Here is a 22,897-nt window from a genome sequence, read left to right as displayed (position 1 = left end):
ATCTCATTGCTATTACCATTGACTTGAGTTTAATTTGTTATGTTATTGATATATAGCAATTGTTATCAGTGTCAATTGGGATCAAATTGCATCCTTCGCGGACAGTGTCTATAAGCATGTTTCCTTTTGATGCATGATAGTACATTCAAGGGACGAGTAACATGTTACAATTTGCGTCACATCAATGAATTGTCTATAAAAGTTATGCTATAATACAGCTGGGTACGCTACACAGGTTTTGCTTCGGTGACCAAAAAATAGATTGCATAGAAAAATGTATGATATAATTCCATCTTTCTCACGCTTTTATGCAAAGTAAGACATTTCTAATGATGTGGACCTTTTTTTTTTTTTACAGAATTTCCAACAATGCCTGCATGTACGGTTTACGGTTGCCGTTCTAAGACCCATTACAAACCTAAAGCCACTATAATGCATGTATTCCCGAGGAATATGGATCTAATTACTAGAATGGGTCAGATATTGTGGATTTGCGCCGGAAGAGCTTGAAAGTAGAGCCCATGATGGCTTGAGGGACTTGAGGGGTGATCGATTCCGCATCTGCAGCCTGCACTTTGCCACGAATATGTACAACCAATCGCAGTACACAAAGAAGCATCGACTCAGAACGTCTCCTAAATTGCTTCCAAATGCAATTCCGACTCTATTCATGCACGCAGTGAGTCACGGTTCCTGATTTAGCTGTAGGCTTTGGGGTACTGAACAGGTAACTAAATGGACGGATTGGTGTTTTAGGTGTAAATGTCCCTTATAATACTTTTCATATTTACAAGATTGTATTGCTTTATAACTAAACCCCATTTTGCTATACATCTGTCCTTGGTTTTAGGAGCATCACAGAAAACGATTTATGGGCACAGATAACTATGCTATAGTGCCCTTGGAAATGAGCATAATCTTTTCATAATCGGTTGCTTTACATGTCAGTTTTTTAGGTTAGCATTTCTAAATCAAATCTTATTTTCCCTTTACAACTCCATGACAATGCACTGAATATGAAGGAGCAGGAATCTGCATCCATGTCTTTCCCGGAGTCAACAACAACTTTGAGCGCGTACCAGGTAGTATTATTTAGCTATTCAGTCCCGGAAATGTTTTATGCATGGAATTTGAGATAATATGATAAAGTTTATGTATCCTGTCATTTGTATACATAATGTACCATTGTCTGCATCCCATTGTGTGTGTTCAATTTCACTTTTTTCATCCATATTAAAACAAGTACTGTATTACAGGATGATGCTGGTACTTCGACTACAATTGCATCATCTTTTCAAGCTGATCCAGAGCCTGAGGTATGCGTACTGACAGTTCCCTTGAATGAAAGAAAGTATATCGTACATCTAATACTTTTAGACAGTGACATTATTATAAACGAGCATCTTTTGCAAAACGCTTGAGTGCAACATTACAATCAGTGGGTTTCGCACAGTGATCTCTGATCGAGTACACTATCCATCAATCAGGTGCAATTCGAAATGTATATTTTGACTAAATGAAATACAGTGTATGAGGGTATCTATGTAAGCCGTGTCTGCAAGGAAATAATTTGATTTCAAATACGATTGACTTTTTAAAAAAATCAATATTCTATTCTAGGCATGTATACAAGATCGGGAAATAGAAAAGAAGGCACATGGAGCCAAGTTGGTGGAACAACTTGCTGGTGCAGTCGTTGCAGTGAAGAACACGGTTTCAAAGAAAATCAAGAAAGCAAGGGTAACTAGCAAACAAGTGTGATTTACAAAAAGTGTTTTGGGCAGGTAAACATCATAACATGGTTTATTTTAAACCTAAAGTGCTATATACTGTATGTTGGTTTTACATTGAACATGTTTTCACAACCCATCTCCTAGAGGCGCAGAAGTAAACGAAATTTGATGACACAGACGGCTACTGAAGCCAGAGATGCTGCTTGCCAAACTGATTTCACCATGGAGCAACTATTATTTGAGGCGCAGCGTGTTCAACTGAATAAGCAGACTCGAGATGCTTATGCCCAATGGCCAGATAATGAATTGTTATGTGACCGGAGAAGCCAGCAAAGTGTTGTTGGACCATTTCTACAATGCGAGAACTCCACAAGATGAAGACAAAACTGAGTATAATGTTGATGCTTTTGAATTACTCGCAGACCACTTGACACAATCGCACCAACAAAAAAAAAGGGCCACTCAACAAACAATCGACATTGATGTTTTCTCCGATTTGTGTTTAAATAACGCTAGCTGAATTACCAGAGACTGAAGCCTCAACACAATTGACCGAGGAACTTGCCAAGGATCTCTACTACAGTGCGTCCTGTTCGGCCGATATTTCCACCACAGTTGAGTCACAAACCACATTCATGCAGGACGATAGTCTAATACAGGAGCCCAAATACATTGTATTCGACAGCTGCCTGATGGAGATAATACTGATGCTGAAATGTGTCCATCCAGTGAGGGGGGAAGTATGCAGGAAGCCATAGTTGAATGTCGCTCATGTATCACAAGCCACTAACTTGAAAATACAAGCCACCTGTGATCTGCTCCATGCAAAATGTTCATGGTCCGCTCAACCGATGCTGGGGAAAGTGGCAGCTGGAAATCTACTGTGTGCAGCAGCTTTACTTTTCAGTGGCTCTACTTTTAATAAGTTGTCCAGTTTCTGTCAATTTGTGGGACTCCAGTTCCTTTCTAAAACGCAGCGCTACAAATATCAATGTGACTATTTATTCTATTAGTGAAGCATGGAAAATTGAACAAATGTCAATTGCAAGGACATTCTGTGACAAACGGTTCAGGCTAGCTGGAGATGGACAGTGTGACAGCCCCAGATTTTCTGCAAAGTACTGCACATACCACTCTCAGGACATGGAAACTAAAAACATTGTGAATTTGGTGGTCGTTCAGGTGTCCGAATGTAATTCCTCAGTGGCCATGGAGAAACATAAGTTTCATCAAATCCCTGGAAGATCTCTAATCGAGGGGAATGCAAATTGACATCATAGCCACAGACAGACATGTTTCAATAGCCAAGACCATGAGAGAGCAATTTCCAAATATTCGCAATCAATTTGATGTATGGCACGTTGCCAAATCAATCAATAAAAAAAATCTCTGCTGCAGGCAAAAAAAAGGTTCTGAAAATATTTTACAGTGGTCCCAGTCTTTCAGCAACCATCTTTGGTGGAGCTCCAAAACTTGTGGTGGGTCTGTGGAAATTCTACTAGAAAAATGGCGGTCACTAATGCACCACTGTTGCAATGTTCACTCTTGGGCAGAAAACCAACATTTCCATTAATGTGCACATGGACCTTTGTCGCCGGAGCAGGAACGCAAGAAGAAGTGGTTGATTCCATCTTCACCTCCACACAAAGCTCTTGAGAAGATCACGTTTGATAACATTCTATCAAGAGATCTGAAGGGACTCACAGAATTCTGTCACACGGGAGATTTGGAGGTGTTCCACAATATGTGCCTAAAGTACAGGCCCAAGAGATTTCATTTCGGCATTGACGGGATGTAATATAGGACTGCGGGAAACTTTGGGATGCTTCGTTACACAATGGCCTTTACAAAAAGAAGCAAAAAATGGGTGGTCAAGCCAATATACCAGGAAATGGAATTCGATTTTGTGAAATATCTTATTATGACTGTCTTGGACAAACATACTTACGGAATCACGCACAATTATGTTCCGAGGACACATACATTGCCACAAAACATTGCAAACGTGCCCTGTCCACCTAAAGCAGAGCTCGTGGAACAGTTCACTTCCTGGTTCAAATGATTACCATCAATTTCTTTGTTCAACAATGTTTATATAAAGTGTCCAAATAAAGCGTCCAATTTGTCTTTTGAAATCTATCCTCTTTGTCAATTTTTTTTTTAAACAAGTGCCTTTTTGAGAATGCCATACAATGTAACGCTGTGCTTTCACACTTCCCAGTTTCATCGAGCTATTGTGGGACCTTCACTGATTGTGGAAAAGTCAGATGGATAACAGCATGAAAACAACTTTGGGGTTCTGCAGTTGCCTTACCAAACACTTGCTCAAATAGCTGCATAACTACGCGTCCAACAAAAGGAATGAGACCTAGGCTCGATAAGATAATCGGCACGCAAGAACTACTGACTGTAAGTCAAACAGCGCATCCAGGGGGGTTGTTGGTGAGAAATAGCTGCACTCTGACCTATATTTTCATGGGGCCATTTGTTGGGGGTTGTTGCTAATTTAAGGAAGGAGTGGGTCGGTTGAGCCCCCAGCCCACCCAAAATTCTATGCGAAAGTGACACCTTGCTCTTGAACTCATGGGGGACGCCTCCTTCGTCGTTCTGTAGCCATGGCGAAGAAAGGCCCTGACATAAGCAGAGGTGGTGCTATTGCTAGACGCACTTTTGTGTACCCTTGACTCCAACTTTGGACTAGGCCGCATTCTGGCATTGCAAAGTTCCCCTCCCCCTCAGCAGCGCTGCGCACAGCGAGCACCGACAGACCCGACCTTTTTCCTCCTGTGCCTCCCAAGCCTCCCAAGTCCCTTTGTGTGTGATAGGGCCAAACCATGACTTGTAGTTGTTCATCCATCTCAACAAATGTGCTCCTGCACATCTCACCCCCGCTGCTGGAAAATTACTGCTTGTTCAACCATGTGCCCCTCCAAAGCTATTCTTTTGATGTACCATAAGTGTGACTCTTCCTTGCTGATCACCCTAGAGTGCCTCCTAATAAAACAAGACCCCAGTCACAGTATATTCTGTCCTAAACTAACATGTGTCACTCCACCCCCTTTCTCGCTCTGATGTGCTAGACCAGTCAGCTATCAATCCCGACCCCTGCAGGCTACCTAAGGGACAAGACCCCCACACCCTTCTCGCTAGTGACCCAAAGTGAGATAGTATAAACACACGTGTTCAATTTGTAGGCTTCTTATATATACTTAAAAGGTATAATGATGATCATTATTTAATGCATGTCTAGGATATGTGTGTAGATCAGTGTGGAGAGGGAGCGCCTTCACTGTGGGATGTCTTATTACAGGGGCGGGTCTTTGATTTGCATCCCTCAGAGTCTTACAATTTCAACCGCGGTGGGGGTAGGTGTCAGCGTTACCAAAATATATGATCAATACAGAATAGGTATATGGGGGTGAGGTTGAGGTGGTGCGGGGTTAGGGTCTGGAAACCAGATGCGTTCAAGGAGAACTGAGAAACTCAGCCCCCCCCAGTGGGTCCGACATGATCTGGGGAAACATGGTCAGTGGATTAAGGTTTTTTGTTTGTTTGGCAGGGGTGGGAGGTCAGTTTGGTTTGTTGTTGTTATGGGATGAAATAGGGGACAAAACAAGGGGGCTTGAGAAATAGAGCTTAGTTAAGCTGGTCTGCGGTTTAGGAGGACCTCTTGTGATTTAATCCTGTCTGAGAAGATGAATCAGGACGGGGTGGTGGGGCGGGGTTAGGAGGAGCAGTTGTTGGTATCATTCAAGGGGTGTTCGTTCTCAAAGGTTGGCACAAAGCAGGGGCCAAGTTAGCAGGGGCTCAACTACGGAGCAGTCTCGGAGGAGGGGGTGGCAATGCAAAGCCTCGGAAAAGAGGCGATGTCTGGCCTGGGTGAAATAATCATTGGCTCCCTCAACGTTCGGGGCCTTAATTCGCTGAATAAAAGGTCACTGGTACTCTGAGTTCAAGAGGGCCCGACTGGACTGGATGTGCTTCCAGGAAACTCACTGGCAGTAGAGTAGTGCCAGTAGCTGCCAGAGGCATGGAAACTGCTCATCCGTGAAGACTTGCTCTCCAACCTTGACTCTAACACTCCTTGTGTTCTCATTTTGCACGATCTCTCTTCTGCCTTTGATACTGTCAACCATGCCATCCTGCTCAACCGTCTCCGTGATAACCTGGGTATCACTGGTCAGGCTCTGGCGTGGCTGACTTCTTTCCTTTCCAATCGACCCTCCCAGGTCCAACTTGGGTCCTTCCTCTCTGACGTCTTCTTCTCCACCTGTGGTGTTCCCCAGGGATCTAATCTCTCTCCCTGGCTTTTCAACCAGTATCTGTCACTCCTTGCCCTCTGCCCCAACTTTCAGTGCTATGCGGACGATACCCAGCTCATTTTCAGGCTACCCTCGGCCTCCTCCTCTCCTTCCCTCATCTCTGACTGTCTGCTATCCAAGAATGGTGTGCCGCCAATGACCTCTGCCTTAATGCCAGTAAGACTGAGATTCTACTCATTGGCACACCCACTCCCTCCTTCCCTGCAGCTCTCTGGCCGGCCTCTCTTGGCCCTCTTCCTGCTCCTACCTGCAAGGCTAAAAATCTCGGGGTTATCTTCGACTCTACACTCTCCTTCTCTCCTCACATATCTGATGTCTCTAAGAAGTCACACTACCAGCTGCACCTCCTCAGAGGTACTCCTCCCTTCCTCTCCTTCTCCCAGAAGCTCACTGTCTCCCAAGCCCTGGTTCTCTCGAAGCTGGACTACTGTAACAGCCTCTATCTTAATCTGCCTGCCTCCACTCTCCGCCCTCTGCAACTCATCCAGAACAGAACTGCGAGACTTGTCCTTGAACTCAAGCCCGGGGACCGTATCTCTCCAGGACTGAAATCTCTACACTGGCTCCCAGTGGCTGCGAGGATTAAGTTCAAAACCCTCTGCATTATCCACAAGGCCTTCTGGGGCCTGGGGCCAAAATACCTTCAACTCTCTCTTCCTAAATATCTTCCTTCCCGAGCCCTTCGCTCATCCGTCTCCAACTCCCTCAGGGTCAGCCGCTTCTCAAAGCAACGAGCTGGGGGTAGATCTCTCTCCGCGGCAGGGGCCTCCCTCTGGAACAGCCTTCCTGCCTCCCTGAAACTTGAGGAGAACCATCTCCGGTTCCGGAAGCACCTCAAAACCTTCCTCTTGGCTTCTGCCTTCTCTGTCCCTCTCCCCTGCTAAATTCTACACTGAAATTTCACTGAATCTGCAACTGGGCCACTCTCACCGACCTCGGTCCTGGGCCCAGCCACTCTCCACTTGCACTGCCTCCCTGGCATCCCCTGCACTGCGGGACTGTCTCTGTATCCCTACAGCCCCCCCTTCCCAGCACTTGTCTGCACTTACCTTGCACTTGCCACCAGCTGGCCCTATTTATTTATTTATTTTTATTCTACTTACTTGTACTGCACTTCCCCCTCCCCTTCCCTTTGCACTTTTCCCTTCACCTACCCCTGCACTTGTGCGGTCTGAATGATACCTGGCCTAGTAGGATCGTTGTCTGTCTTCCCCTTGTTCCCCCCTCCCTGCCTCGTCGCGCCTTGAAACACTTGTGTATAGGCGCGTTACAAATGCCATATCATATTCTATACTATGCTCCTGGGAGGTGGGGGAGCGGATTACGGCCTCTGATGTCAAGAAGAGGTGTGGGGTGGCTATTTTGCTATCATCCAGACTGGGCTTTCTGGTAGAATCGGTCCTAGCCAACCCAAATGGGAGGTATGTGTTTGTGAAAGTTCAGCTAAATGGTACCAAGATTACCTTGGACTCTGTGTATGCTCCAAATGTGGGACAATGTGAATTCTGGGAGAAGGTCAGGGACAAAATAATTGAATTTGTGGAGGGGCAACTTGTGGTCGGGGGAGATTTTTATATGGTGATGGACCCTATAAAAGACTGTAAGAGGATGTGGAGCGACAGATTCCCAGGACTAATACGGGTGATTCGGGACGCTTTAAAAAGGCAAATGATGTGCTGGGCTTGTGCGACTCTCTCCAGCCATTGCTGGAGGGGGATAGGCTGTATATTTTGTACTCTGCGGTACATGACTCCTTCTCGCATATAGACCTGGTCCCGGTGGACTCGATCTTGAAGGCACAGATTTTAGAATCCTACGTCGCCCCAATCCCGTGGTCTGACCACATATGGTGTACCATAAGGTGAGAGCTGTAGTGGAAATGGGGAGGCCAAGCGGGCCCCGGGGGGAGCTGGAGATGCAGTGATTCCCTAATAAAGGATAGGGAGGTGCAACAGGAATTACTTACGGGAATCAAGGAGTACTTCCTCTTCAATGATACTGGAAAGGTGGGGAATCAATCATTCTGGGAAGGCTTCAAGGCGACGATCCGGGGGATCTTGATCAGTATAGGCTCTAGGAAAAAAAAAGAAAGGGGAGAGAAGGAGAGAGAGCTCAGTCAGAAAATAGAGCAGATACAGTCAGGGGGCACCAACGGAAGGTATATATCACCCGCAGATGCAAAGGAACTCTGATGTTAGAAAACACAATTAAGGGACATCCTGACCCATGACACGGAAGGAAAACTCATATTTGTGAAACAGAAATATCATGAGAAAGGGGACAGGGTGAATAAGATCTTTGCCTGGAGAATGAGGGAGGAGAAAAAGCGTAGAACCATAGGGGCTATTCAGACAGAAGAGGGAAGATCTGTCTATGACACTAAAAGCATCGGGAGCGAATTTGCAACATACTATAGCACCCCCTATACCTCTGAATGGATGGGGGAGAGGAACAGATAGACAAGGTTTTGGGGGGGTTGCCCCTCCCGGTGCTACCCAAGGAAATGGTAGTGAGCTTAGAGAACCCTATTACGGTGGAGGAGCACCTGTGGGCCATCAAGGGGATGAAGTCCGGGTCAGCGCCTGTGGAGGATGGCTTCTCGATGACATTTTACAAATGATTAGGGCCCTGGATAGCCCTGTGTCTGGTTAAGGTGTTTAATGCATGCCTGAGAGGGGAGGCCCTGCCCTCTACGATGTTGATATCAACGATCGTAGCAATCCCTAAAGAGGGAAAGGATCCCACCAAATGCTCCTCCTACCGCCCTATCTCCCCATTCAATGGGGATGTAAAGATTTTGGCGAAAATCCTGGGAACGAGATTGAAGGTGGGGTTACCGCTTCTTTTACATGGAGACCAGGAGGTCTTCATTAGGGGAAGGCAAGGATGGGATAACATCCGGAAGACCATGAACCTGATCCATGGGCCACAATCGAAGGGGCAAGATGCCTGCTTAGTCTCGTTAGACTCAGAGAAGGCCTTTGACAGGGTCGAATGACCCTTCATGATGAAAGTCCTGAAGAAGATGGTGCTGGGAACGAATTTCCTGAGATGGGTGGCAGAACTTTACAATAGGCCCAGGGCAAGCGTCCAGGTTAACGGGGGGCTCAGACACCTTTGAACTAACCAGAGGTACAAGACAGGGATGCCCCCTATCCCCACTGCTGTACACCCTTAGCCATGGAACCCCTGGCAATAGCGATTCGGGCAAATTACCAAATCAAGGGCATTGTTTTGGGGGGGGGGATTGAGTGCAAACTCTTGCTCTTTGCAGATGATATACTGGCTTATCTCACTAACATTCAAGTTTCCCTCCCAGCACTCATTACCCAGATCGCAGAATACGGCCGCCTCTTAGGGCTTAAAATTAACATATGGAAGTCAGGAATAATGCCAATATTAGAGCAGAGCCCCCTTCTCGACTCAAAAAGGAGATACCAAGGTATTAGGGTAGGCCAGAAGAGCATACAGTACCTGGGAATTCAAATCACAAGGGACCTGGAGGAGATGGTCAAGGTGAACTATGGCCCCTTCCAGACCCAACTGACGTCTGCCCTTAAGAGATGGGACCGACTAATATTAACCTGGTACGGTAGGATGACCTCATTGAAACTGAACGTGCTCCCCAGACAGCTATACCTCTTCACAGCCAACCCGAGGCAGCTTCCAGAGAAGTTCTTCTTAGAAGTTACAGGAGAGCTCCGTAGATACATTTGGAAAAATAAGACCCCAAGGGTAAAAATGGCAACCCTGACTCTTCCAAGGGATAAGGGGGGGCTTGGGTTCCCGGACATCCTTCTATATTACAAGGCGGCCCAACTCAGGGTACTGCTTGAACACATGAGGAACGACCTGAGGACTTATTGGACCTACTTGGAGGACCTAGCGGCACACCCATTGAAGGTGTGGGACTACTTTTGGTCTGCAAACAAGTAAATCCCATAAATACTAAGATCCCACCCTATGCTGGTTTTTGTTTGGACAGTATAGTGTGAATACAAACACACGAAAGGGTATACAACGTGGCCCTCCCCCATGTTCTCCATTTGACTTGGGACACCAAGTACTGGTGCAATCACAGAGGTGGTTAGATGTGGGCCTAGAACGGGTGGGATAGCTGTTCAGAGAGGGAATCTTCCTGGAGTTTGCGACAGTTCGGGAGGTACTGGGAAGGGACTCAATCTCAGTTTTCAAATATCTCTGCATTAAGGGTACATTGACGGACCCAAAGTGGGGTTGATTGGTGGCAAGAGAGTTAACCGCAGTGGAACACGTCATTGACACATCCACAACATGGGTATATTGTCTAAGTTGTACAACGCCATGAATGAGATGTGTCTGCATGGGAGACAGACATTCCAGAGGTAATGGGTAGATTAAGTGGGGGAGGAGATATCTGGGGAAGATTAGGCACATATTTACAAAATTGCTTTCCAGGGTGAATTGTTCACCTCCACGATAGAACACAACTTCAAAATGTTAATGGGCTGGCATAGAGATCCCCTGAGATTGTCCAGGATGTTTGCAGGTGCCTCCCCCATGGGCCCAAGGGGGTGTGGGAGTCGGGGGTCTTTGACCCACATGTGGTGGTGGTGCCCCAAGGTGCAAGTGTTTTGGAAAGAGGTGCTGAGTTGGATGGAAGAGATCACGGGAATTAGGTTAGACCTGGATCGCTACAATCTCTACTAGGGGTCCCTCAAAAAGACAGGGAAGACTACAGACTCCCTAAGATGTGGGAGGCAATGTTGAGGGCAGGGAGACTGGCCATAACCCAGGGTTGGAAAAATGAAACGCTCCCCTCGAAAGAAATTTGGTAAGGGAAAGTGCACAATATGATGATAATGGAAAGGCTGACAGCGGCAGTGAACGATAGGATGGACGAGTTTCAAACAGAGTGGTGCTCTTTATTGCTTGAATGGGGATTGGATAAAGGAAACAACAGAGGTCGAATAAAAAAAAAAATTAACGGAACTTGAATCGTAAGGATAAAGAGAGAGGCACTGGAGGGAGCCGGCAAGGGTGTGAGACTGATGGTATAACGTCCTTTCATCGCGGGATGTTTTTTCGCAGGGTTTTTACAATTAATTTTTTAACGAAAAAAAACTCATCTCATTTTTTAGGGGGGTTGGAATAATAAATATTTGGGGTGTGGGTGTTCGGGATCATAGAAACAATAAAAGTGGATGGGGGTTTGGGGTGAAAACCCCCAAAAATAAAAAATTAGATTTTTTCGTTGAAAAATCTTCAGTAAAAAACTCAGCAAAAAAACATCCTGCGATGAAATGACATAGAACCAGACTGACATAATTGGGATTATATCCTTCGAGACATTGATGAGGGAGAACTGCACCACCAAATGTGTTTGAGCTCAGAAGGGGGGGTTGAGGGAGGTGGGTGGAGTGAGGGGGGTAGGATAGGAGTAGGAAAGGGGGGGGTTTAGGTAGGGGTGACCTAGATTGTTGACATTATTGTGGGTTACACTTGTTTCTATTGTTTTCTTGAAATGTCTTGTTCTCTTTACAAACACAAATAAAATAAAGTGAACAAAAAAAGAGATGGTGAAATATTACTTTAGCGCTTATAGACCAATTTGAGGGATACAATCCCAAATGTGTTGAGCAACACCTGGCATCTGGGCATGCTGCAAATGGGACTGGGTGTTCAACTCAGATGTGTGGGAGATCTAAGTCCCGAAAGAACCCCAAAGCTATGTCGTAATTGTTCCTAAAATAAGATATGATGTGTGGATCGGAATGAGGAACAACTGTATGTGGTGGCTAAAAGAACGTTTGCAGCTCCAATGTGTTGACAAGGTGAAACCTAGTAGTGTGCTGGCTATCAATGGTCGAGTTGGCTGGGAAGGAGTAGCTAAAGGCTTGATGCTGAATGGAAATAGAAGGTTTATTGTGAATGACAGTTGCGTGCACCTCAGAGAGGACCTACAAAGTGATGTGGACTTTGTGTTGATTACAGACACAATGTTTATTGCCTGCAGAGTTCAAGATGGAAGTACATTTACTGTTATGAAGTTTTATAAGGCAAAAGTCCTCCCTGCTCTAACTTGTGGATCAGAATGTAAAGATTTTAATTTTCCATGGGACAAAGTAGAAAGGAAACTGTGGTGGTGTGTCTTGAAATAGATACCACAATGGATACCAATTGCTGTAATTGCTCTGAATTGGCCCTTTCTTCGATCAAGGCCATGGTAGAAGCCGTAGCTGGGGAGATGATATGGTGAAACCTCTAAATGATTATGATTCTCTATCGCACAGTTAAATTCCCCTAAGGCTATGTGGCTAAGATGATAACCTCTGCCCAGGGCAGTGGCACGCCCAGTGAGATGTGATGAAAGCTGGGTTTTCCTTTCCTGGGATCCGATAGTAGGGTCACGTTGGTGCTGGTCATCATTGCAGCTTCTATTACATATGATGGAAAGATCAGCTGCAGTTGGCAATTCGGTCACGTGGTTAGGCAGAATGGAATTGTACAGGCCTAACATGGTGCTGTAAAGCTAGGCACCTCAAGGCCAGCAGATGCTCTGTTATGAATTTCATTGCTAATGTAACTGACTGAATGTACCATACTGATTTCCTATATACACCCCATTGTGCAAAACCCTATAAGAGGTTTCTGTACTTGGGTGCCACATTTTTGCAAAAGGGATACTCTGCCAGTTTCCTTCTCTATTTCTGCACAGCTGTACGAAGATAAACCTGACTCTACCTTTGCTGCTTGGGTTGCTTGTTGGATATTTGTGTGGTTTTGCAGATTCTCGCTAGCTATTACCCTGGTGGCCTTAGAGATTCTCTCCTTGCTCTCTACCTCTTACTCCTGGCGTCTCTATCCTGCCACCTCAGGGTGCCTTCCTCCACCCAGCCCCTGATGTCTTCCTCCAACCACCACCTGATTTCTTTCTCTACCCACCTACTAATGTTTCCCTCCAATCATCTCCTGTATTTTTCTACAATCACCTCCTGAGGTCTCTTCTCTACCCCCCACCTACGTCTCCAACTTCCTCCACTTCTTCCCCGCTCTTGTTCAACCACTTTACTGAATCGTTAACCTGCTTCAAACTACTGTCACAACCTTCTCGAAATACTCCTTGTGTGCATGAGTGGATCCTCCCCTGGGGCCAATCTGGGCTTTAAGGCCTATACTTGTGTATTCTTAGTATTGTGTCTATGTGATTGTTTGGACTGTAATTGCATTCCCCGCTTAGCTGTAGCACGTGGTGGGGAGACAGCTGCTTTAAGAAGCCCGTCCACCATCCTGGATTTTCTACAAGCTGTAGCGGAAGCCCGTCCACCATCCTGGATTTTTTACAAGCTCTAGCAGAAACACTTAAACAGTGGGAGCCGCAGTAAGAGGTTTCAGCGTTGTGATGATAGTTTTTATGAGGTCCAGGCCTACACCTTTTTTAATCTGGTTTGGGCAGGGGACAAAATGCTCTGTAGCTTCTGATCAGGCCCTTAAAGCGCTAGTACCACTTTTACATGGCTATGTTAGGCTGACAAGGGATCCTCCCCATACCAAGCCCGGAAACATCCACTAGCGCCTCCCTGACCCCCTTGACCACCCCACTAGACCATAGAATAAGACCATGTTCACACTACCCACAATTCCATTATGGAAATGTAATTTTCTTTCTCTGTGTAACCCTCACAATGTGGGAAATAATGTAAGCAGGGCACGAGTAGGTTGTGCTAAAATATTAAGTTTTCCTCAATCATCACCTGTATTGTAAGGAGAAAATAAACAGCAGTGAGTACATTGGGCCTCATTACGAGGTCGGCGGTAACCCGCTGGTGCTACCGACAGGTTGCTGCTGACCTCAAAACACTGAATCTGCCTCCTGACTTCTCGGTGCCACTGGGACATTACAAATCCCGGCGGAGCAGGAAGTCAGGCAGGGGATTCGGTAGTCCCCATTATCGGACTACACAAGAGAGGGGATTCGGAAACACCAGCACCGTTGCTAACAGTGCCAGTGCTTCCATGTCAACTCTGCCTACTGGCGCCATTGCACCCAGCAGGGTCAGAACTGCCGGGTGCGGCGACCCCGGCAGGCAGACTTGTAGTGTGGCAGTCCGGAAAGATAGCTTACCGGCACCCTTGTTTCCGGACCACCACACTCGTAACGAGGCCCATTGTCTCCTTCATTTGATTAATGAATCAGCTGGTGCTTGGGTGTGTGCATACACAAAGACACAGTTTCTCTGCAAAGGAAGCTAGGCAGACATACTTGCACACTGGATGTAATAGGAAGCTCAAGACATTCAGCACAGCTCAGGAAGAGACTGGGCAGGCGTGCATGCACCCTAAAGTGAATGCATGGGCTCTGACATTGAACACAGCTCAGGAGAGGAACCAGAGTATAAAGAGAGAGGTTGTATTCTGTCTAGTTACTGGTGCTCCGCTTCATTCAGTGCCCTCACCCCCTACCGGTACTGCAGGTGAGTGGAGTGGCTCTTTCCCAATTTCACTGCGTACCTTGGGCTGCATGTTATCCACATTGAGGTCATTCATTGGTGGTTAGGTGAACTACAGCTTTCAACCTCCATTTAATCATTGTGTGCACGTTTTACCTCGCCTGCACGAGTCAGCTGCCAGAGATAACCGTTGTAAGGCATGGGATAGTTGAATATTTTCAGTCTAGCGATTATATCATTTTGCCACATTATAATACAACACGAAAGTGAAAAACAAATCGCACCCTAATGTAAACAGTTCCACACACACACACCCACAAAATGGTGGTCTTGATATCAGATTTGTCACCATAATGCACTTGTTCTGCATCATGGAGCTGCTGATTAGCACAAGGGTTCCTCTAATATTTTGTATCTTCAAGAGCTCTGACGGTCTTTAGTTGGACTAAAAATGCACCGCACTTTTCATCCCAGTAATTCTGTATCCATTCTGCACTTATTTTATGTGATCATTTTTGATTGATTCATTTTAAATATCTGCTTCGTTTGGATATTACTGAGCAACATTTAACCCAGGGATCCTTGTGAGTGAAGCAAAGAGTATTGTGAGGAACCTGAGGGCGTCCTCACTCCCCCCCCAAGGATCTTCCTCTCAGGTGGCCTGGGAATGGCCATTGCTTTTGGATCCCGACTCTGGGAGTGGATATGCGAGGGAGGATCACCTGAGTGGAGGGAGCAGTGAGAGGGCGTTCTTAGGTGAGACATGGTATCCCCCTTTCTCTTTTCACAATGCGCCCTCTATCCACCTTCCAAACTGTGCCCCAGAAACAACATCTTAGTACTGGGACGAGGACGAGACCAACTAGGAGGACACATTCTCATTTTACTGATACACACACATATCAGAGAAGAAACAGATTTATAAATGCTCCTTTTATTAAATCAGACCGTTCCAAATACCACTCTGGTACTGAGATTAAGAAGAGAGCTGTGGAGGCATACCAGTGGAACAACCAGGCATGTCCACCTTATGGAGTTCTCCATAGTCAGGTAATGGAACTCAATAACACACACCTGGGGTCACTTAACACACCCTGTGGATATAAAAATGCCTGCCGCATTGGGGAAGGGGGAACGGGCTGGAGGAATGGAAGCCGGAGACCCAGATGCCGGGAGCGTTGGCGTGCAGGAGAAAGAGATGCCAGGGCCGGGGTCGGCTGTGCGAGAGACTGGCAGTCCTTTTATCTTCCGGAGCGGGTCTTCTTTGTGGAAGCTGTGGAACTCCTATTGACCCCAGCCGGCTCTGCAAGAAGCTAGGAGAGCGAGCGGTGCTCTCTGCAGAGGCAGCGAGGGAGAGGCAGAGTCTTGGGAAGCTGGGAAGATATTGAGTGAACTGAAACTGATTGAAAGCGCTTTTGAATGCCGCACAGAGTACACAACAAATTGAATACTCATAGATGGAGTGAAAGCAAAGTATTACATGAGACAGAAATCAAGGAATTTATTGTATGAAACAAGTGTGGACAAAGTCAAGAGAATACCAAGAAGGGTATGAAAGTTAGAAACCAAGTATTGGCCCAAAATTAAGAGGGGCCCATGAAACAAGTATTGAAAAGGTCAAGAGAATACCAAGAAGGGTATTTATTTTTTATTTATTGGATATTTGTATGGCGCCTATACTCGGGTGTTTCCAGGTGCCACAAGACAAAGGGAACGGGCGGAACATGGAAAATCAAAGAATACAACAACAAAGAAAACGGTTATATTGGTCTTGTGACAATCCTACCGTGCAAGTGCATGAGCGAGGTAATAAGTACAAGGGGAAGGGGTAGAGGGAGAAGTGCACAAGTGGGGTGTCCCCAGGGAGGGGTTGGGGTGGCCAAGTGCTGGTTGGGCTGAAGCAGCAAGTGCCAGGGGAAAGGTGGGGGGGAGTGCAGTGGGCAGGAGGACTAAGTTGAGATAGTCTGGGAAAGGGAGCCCAAGGGTAAGTGCTGAAACCAAGTATGAAGTGAGAAACCAAGTATTGGCCGAAAGCTAAAAGGGGCCCATGAAACAAGTATTGACAAGGTCAAGAAAATATCAAGAAGGGTATGAAAAGGAGAACTTAAGATGTGACCCAACGTTAAGAGGGGCTCAGGAATTGCAGGCTAAGAGGAAACCTGTGGTGGCAAGAGCCAGAGGACTACAGAAAAGTATAACAAAGTGCATATTGGCTAAGCAAATCATGGTACAGTTTCTGAAGAGTGTGACACTGGGAAATCAACAAAACATCACTGTCTGGAGGAAACAGTGGCCAACTGTTGATGGGAACAGTAAAAAGGGGTATCGGTTGTGTGACCTGTAACGGGTGGACCGTGTGGTCCGACAACTGCGCTTAGACCGAATGCCCTACATGGAAGAAGCCAATGAAATATGTTTAAAGAAGTTTCTGTTTTGCAACAGTCTGAAATGGGAAATTGAAGTTAAGAAACAGAACTGTCCAAGCGAACTAGTACAAGAGATCGATCTTAAAGGGGTAGTTCACTCAAACATTTTATTATAGGTCCCTATGTAAAGTTTTCGGTAAATGAGGCTCAAAGTCATACATTTAAAGCACTAGGAAGCATCCATTTTGGGAAATGAGTGAGTCTCCTGTGCTTATTTTAACTCTGCTCTTGCAGGAATAATCAAGCAAAAGCCCCCTACTGGGAGCGTTTGCTTATTGCTGCCAGAGAGCAGAGAATGCTGGCAGGCTACAGCCTGCCAGCGTTGTATTGATAATTGCTGTAACTTTCTTTTACGTTTCCAACGAAAGTCACAGCAATTACTAATATTCCGCTGGGGATGCCCTGGAAACTTAAAATGAGAGTATCAGCAATTACTAACATTCCACCACCCGCATCGGTGGGCGATGAAATATTCATAATTGTATTTACTTTCTTTTTAAGCATTATCAATACAACGCTGGCAGGCTATTCTCCGGTCTGTAATAGGCAAAAGCTTGCAGTAGGGGGCTTTTGCTTGATTATTGCTGCGAAAGCAGAGGGAAGCTCATTCATTTCACAAAATGGATGCCCCTACAGTACACACTTTAATGCTAATTTGCGGAAAAATTTACATAGGGACATTTTTGTAAAATATTTTTTATGTATATTTTTTATTATGGCCCATCTTTTAAAAGAATAACATTTTTGATTGAACTACCCCTTTAAAGGAGCTGGAAAGTGTCCCAGAGAACTATGTTATTTTGAAAGCTGGAAGACTTGAACTCTTGGGGAACCGAACTCCAAGATTTTGTGAACTACTTTGAACTTGGGCAAGGGGAAGCTGATCCGAAGGCAGGAGCTGGAAGAAGCTCTGAACTTTCATTTGAACACTATGCTTATTGATGCAGACATCCCTACACTGTGTATACAGTTAGTAGCAAGGACAAGTGTAGGTTTCGGACACAGACAAGACATATGATTTGGACATCCTGAAAGAGACTATTCTTCGTTTTCTTTAGGTAGGGAACTCCCACCTTAGCATAGGGCACTTTGGGTCTCATTCCATCCTACATTTTAAGTTAAATAAAACTTTTGAAACCAAATTTGAATATGTTGTCTGTGTCTACTCCTTGATGCCTTCACAGTAGGCAATTGTGCCTAGTCTCAAACTCCAGAGCACATTTGCTTCGTCACAATGTGGAGTGGGACACAACAGGGAGATCTTTGTAAATGGGAGGCGTAGCGAGGCCTGGGTCGCAGGTGCATTGTTGTCCAAAGTATTGTTCAACTAGGATTGCTTATTGGCCCACCACTCTATCTTGTACTAGTAACAGATTATTTTGGAACTAACTAGTCCCACAATGGAGAATAACCTGTATGCAAGGCTGTGCAGATGCTAGTCACATGCTGCACAAATGATCCAGACACAGAACGTGAGATTTCTCTCTATAGAGCATAAACTGTGTTTGGATGCTAATAAACACAGTGTGGTGTGAGGGTTCCTTTCCATAATCAGCCACAGGGTTAAATAGTGCCTCCCACCCAATAAAACAGACTCACACCTAGGTGTAGGAGAAAATCACACATTTATTGGTTAAACAAATACTAGGAGTGCTGTATCACAGATACAAATACTGATTCCTAACTTTCTCAGTTTTGGGTAGATGCCATAGGTGAGCTTTTAGCTGCATGAACACATACATTTCTGCCTGAACAATTCCAGACTCTGCTACAGGATTACTAAAGTACTGAGGTTGATGCATCATCAACCACAAGATTATTAGGGTGGGAGATGGATAGCCACCCCACAGCCTCTCCCGTTAATTGTCTAACCACAATATTGCAGATCTCTCTATTCTGGGGAAAAAAAGTAACCAAACCTCAATGTCAAGCTCAGTCTGTGGCCTCTGTGGGATGTTCATGCTGTTGACAAGGGTTAGTCATGAGACAGGGGCTGACCAATCCCTACTCGAAGCACACAACCTGGGTCGTCAACACACCAAACAAAATGATCTAGTATGGGCATGGCATCTGAAAATGATATTCAAATCTCCAACAAACTAAAGGTCTGTGCTGCCCACAATACTAAATTGTATAGAAAGACACAAAATGGAGGTCTACTCAATGCGAACGTTAAATTTACAAATGCCTATCTAATTGGCCTTACCTCCGGACAAAATTCTAAAACCATATCAACACATGCATTGCAAAACCTTTTCCAAAACGTTACTTCCGGTTTCCTATCAAATCCTTGTCTATACCAGACATCAAGAATGTGATGTCAGTGTACTATCTAATTTGCGTCACGGCTACTCTCTGTATGAGCTGATTGGTACAATCCTCACTGTGTGCTTTATTTGATGTCGCAGTATCCACCTCCATCCATGCAGCCAAATATACTTTTTTGACTATTCCACGATTTGTGATTAAGCGGCAACCTTTCTTTAATCTATGGAACACCTGCTCTGTACGTTCTCCAGATGTTCTCCTTATATTGCAGATTAACTGCTCTGCAACCGCACACCATTGTATGTGCAGACAGAATGTTCACACTGCCAACTTCCTGCTTCTCTATGCTCACCAATGTAATATGTTTGAAATATGTTACCCCATACGTTGCATTACAAGCTGCACATTCACATCTCCTGTAATATCAAATCTACCTTGATAGTATGATATCATATACACGGACCTTCACACACTTGAATTGCTTTTGTAATTTCAAACCCTAAAACCTTCCCATGCTGGTCATCCTGATCCCAGTCTTTCTGGGGGAAATAGGTTACCATTGCGATCTAGTGAATGACGTATGACCTAAGATTGGTTTCTGCACAAGATTCTACTAACATAGCAGAAACACCATGAGACAAACAAGTGACCATCAATGGGAGGCACCAGGGTTTTGGATGGGTACAACTGCCGTTATTGCGTTAGCATGGCAATACAAAAGACACCGCCTTAATGGTTTACTTAGCTAATACATTAGCAGTAATTATAATTCTTTTTTTATAACCCATTTTACAATCTGTACAATTACCTCTATGTGATAATGCAGCAGTAATTCAATGATATGTGGTCTCATATAGTGCTGCAGGTCAAACACAGGTGGGCCTACAAAAAACATTTAATCTAGTAAGTTGTACGGGGGAAGAACACAAGGCATGGGACGATGCAGCATGTCCCAAAGCAATAACATGACATAAACAAAAGGAGCTTAGTGGAGCAGCAGGTGGCTTTATTTGTTTCCTTGACTTGCTGGTCCGATGCAATTCTGACCAGTGCTTACAATGACAAGGGATGTCCTCTAGGTGTTAGGCCTAGGTGCCCATGATGTCAGCCTGGTGCGGTCTCTGTCTGTTCTCCGTGGTGGTGCCAGGCCCCTGCCGATGGCAGCAATGGGGAAGAGCGAGATGAGCTGCTCGCTCTGCTCACTGTTCACCACAGGCCCTGTCGTTATTTTGTCCTTTGGCATTTTAATGGCCGAGTGTGAGCTGGACAGGTGTGGTGGAGAGCCCTGTGCCCGCAGGTTGGGTAGATTACGGAGAGGTTTCAGTGATGAGCCGGTGCCAGAATGGTATAGGAAGAACCTGCGGGTCTTGCCTTTCACGTCTTCTTGTTGGCTTTGTGATGGAAGCTGAACTTGGCATTGCTTGGTAGGACCCGAGGTTTTCGACATCAAGTCTGTCATTCTTCCTGTGTCATGCCGAGGGGACAGTGATAGCAATGAGGCTCGTTTGGAGTTCTCTGAAGTTGATGAGCTCTCACTTTTTGGACTACCTGATTTTGGTGATGGCACAATGTTGGGGATCTTCTCATCTGAAAGTAAGAGCACAACATGTTGAATAAATTGCCAAAACAACCCACAGTACAGACAGCTTCTGGAAGAACAGGGGGACACATCTCAGGCCTACGATAGTAACTGTTTACATTTTGACTTTGCTTTCCTGAGTCAACTGCAGGACCCAAACATGTGTTCTTCAGCAAAGGTGAGTATAGCTGCAAATACTAATCAACTAAGTCCTTCATGACAACATGCTGGATTCAGTGAGGTTGTCCTATAAGGAGCAGCGGAAGCAGGATGAGTGACTGCCACACTATTGCCCTCTGTTAAATGTTATGCTGTCCGTCATGCACTCAGCTCAATTCCTTAAGACATTACTAAAGTTCTTGAAGCTAAAGAGCTTCTGAGAGTAGTAGCGCTAACATGGTTACAGGTGGGCTACACACCCACACAACTTTATCTGTCACTATTAAAATTCACCATCCCAATTACAGCTTTATTGTGGCATGGGGGCGACTGGTGTCAACGTCATGCTTTCAATTAATAAGTCAACAATCAACTCCATGTCTGCAGTTCTGGCAGATTCCAATCAAACAGCACATTAATGTATGCCTTGATGAAATATGGTCATCATTCACAGCAAAAACTCATCCCAAGAGCAGCAATTGGCATAGTGTATAATAGTGTATAATACAATGTCCATTGATTGGAAACGTGTTGAATGCAATGTCCCATGGATAGGAGATGTTTTGCTAAAAAGACAATCTTGCACAAGTTAATCTCTGAACCCATCCATAATGGCATCTATTTATGTTTCATAGTGTATTCCACACTGAACAATTGTTTATTTAGTATGTTGTGCACGTGTACATATTAAACAGTCAAACATATTTAGAAGAATAGATTCTGATATAACAGATCACATTTCCGAATAGGATTTCCCTCAGCATGGTCAGAAAGAGCATTGGTTTTCTCACAATATTTGGATGTAGTTTTGATGAAACAGGATTGTGTCACAGACCATATGAGGAGGAATCATAAAGAAGCTGACAAGAGGATGCATGTTAAAAAAAAGGGTCATAACCAAAACAAAAGGTAACTCGTCAATAACGAATCGTGCACCCAAAATCTGTCTCTTACAAAGTTCTTGGCTTGGGCTTGCTTGGGATCCTCTCCAATGCCCAGTGGATTACTCTGGTATTTCTGTCCGAGTTGAGCGTTTAAGGGGTTCCCAAACCCACTTTTGCAGAGACCATTGTAGCAGCCCTGAGGCCAAAATGTCATGGGTTGGGCAAAGTCTTAGGTTTTCCTACAGCAGTCTAAGACAGGAGTTGATTTTTTCCACAACAAGTCTGTTCTCCTACAGTTTTACGAGGGTGAGTGGGTCCTCATCTGCTGACCACCTGACTGTTCTAGGGTTTGGCCCCATGACAATCCCTCCTTTCTACCACTGACGTAGCCTGTGTGCCCTTTGGTGGGTTTTCAGCATCTCATTCCTCCTCCCACCTGTAGGGTCTGCCCTCAACTGACCTGGTCTGCAGGAACCTCCCTGATTTTACTGGCTACTGGGATCACCTGTTCTCTCTCATTCTCAGGCTGGGTAGGTACACCTCTCCCTGCAGCCATTGGGATCAAACCCAGTCTCCTCTCCAAACGGGGATGCCTGCTCTCATCAACCTCCTCACTACTCTGTCAAAAGATCCACCTCCTATGCAAAGGGCTAGCCAAGTGTTAAATATTAAATGTTAAATGTATTTGTACCGCGCACCGTCACCAACGGAATTGGTCCCCAGGTGGATCTGTAAACGGTAAAGGTGGGATGGGTTAGTAAGGTGAAGAAGGGAGTAGGATAGTGAGAGGAGTGGTGTTCTGTTGGCAGCTTCAGCTCGGTATACACCGGGTGCTGAGCTTTGGTGCGGGTATCGGATCGGAGTCAGTCCACGTGTGCTGTTGTTCCGGCTTATGTGTTGTTGCATTGTTGTGAAGTGCGTGCGGCTTGTTGTGCGAGAGATGGTTGTGTGAGTTTTTTGAGAGAGATAAGTATTCAGAGTTTGAACTTATATTGGTTAGTGGGTTACCTGACCTTTACCATGCTAACATTCATGACTCTGTCCAAGTGTGACACCCGCCGGCCCCCACACTCCCATCCAGACGCAGCGCTGGCCAA

General features: G+C 45.4%; 1 protein-coding gene across 1 annotated transcript in view; it reads right to left on the bottom strand.

Annotated features, from left to right (window-relative positions):
• Positions 1-20,165: 20,165 nt before the first annotated feature.
• The window catches only part of LOC138498711 (testis-specific serine/threonine-protein kinase 5-like), a 616,456-nt gene continuing 613,724 nt past the window's right edge, over positions 20,166-22,897 (bottom strand). Inside the window, exon 8 of the mRNA XM_069622355.1 lies at positions 20,166-20,765. Within this exon, the coding sequence (XP_069478456.1) occupies positions 20,254-20,765 (512 nt within the window). The 3' untranslated portion in view covers positions 20,166-20,253. The remainder of the gene's footprint in view (positions 20,766-22,897) is intronic.

The sequence above is a fragment of the Ambystoma mexicanum genome, chromosome 5q, assembly GCF_040938575.1.
Source record: "Ambystoma mexicanum isolate Mex_15411 chromosome 5q, UKY_AmexF1_1, whole genome shotgun sequence".
Lineage (NCBI taxonomy): Eukaryota > Metazoa > Chordata > Amphibia > Caudata > Ambystomatidae > Ambystoma > Ambystoma mexicanum.
The sequence above is the reverse complement of the archived record's forward strand: the minus strand, read 5'-3'. Positions and strand labels throughout refer to the sequence as shown.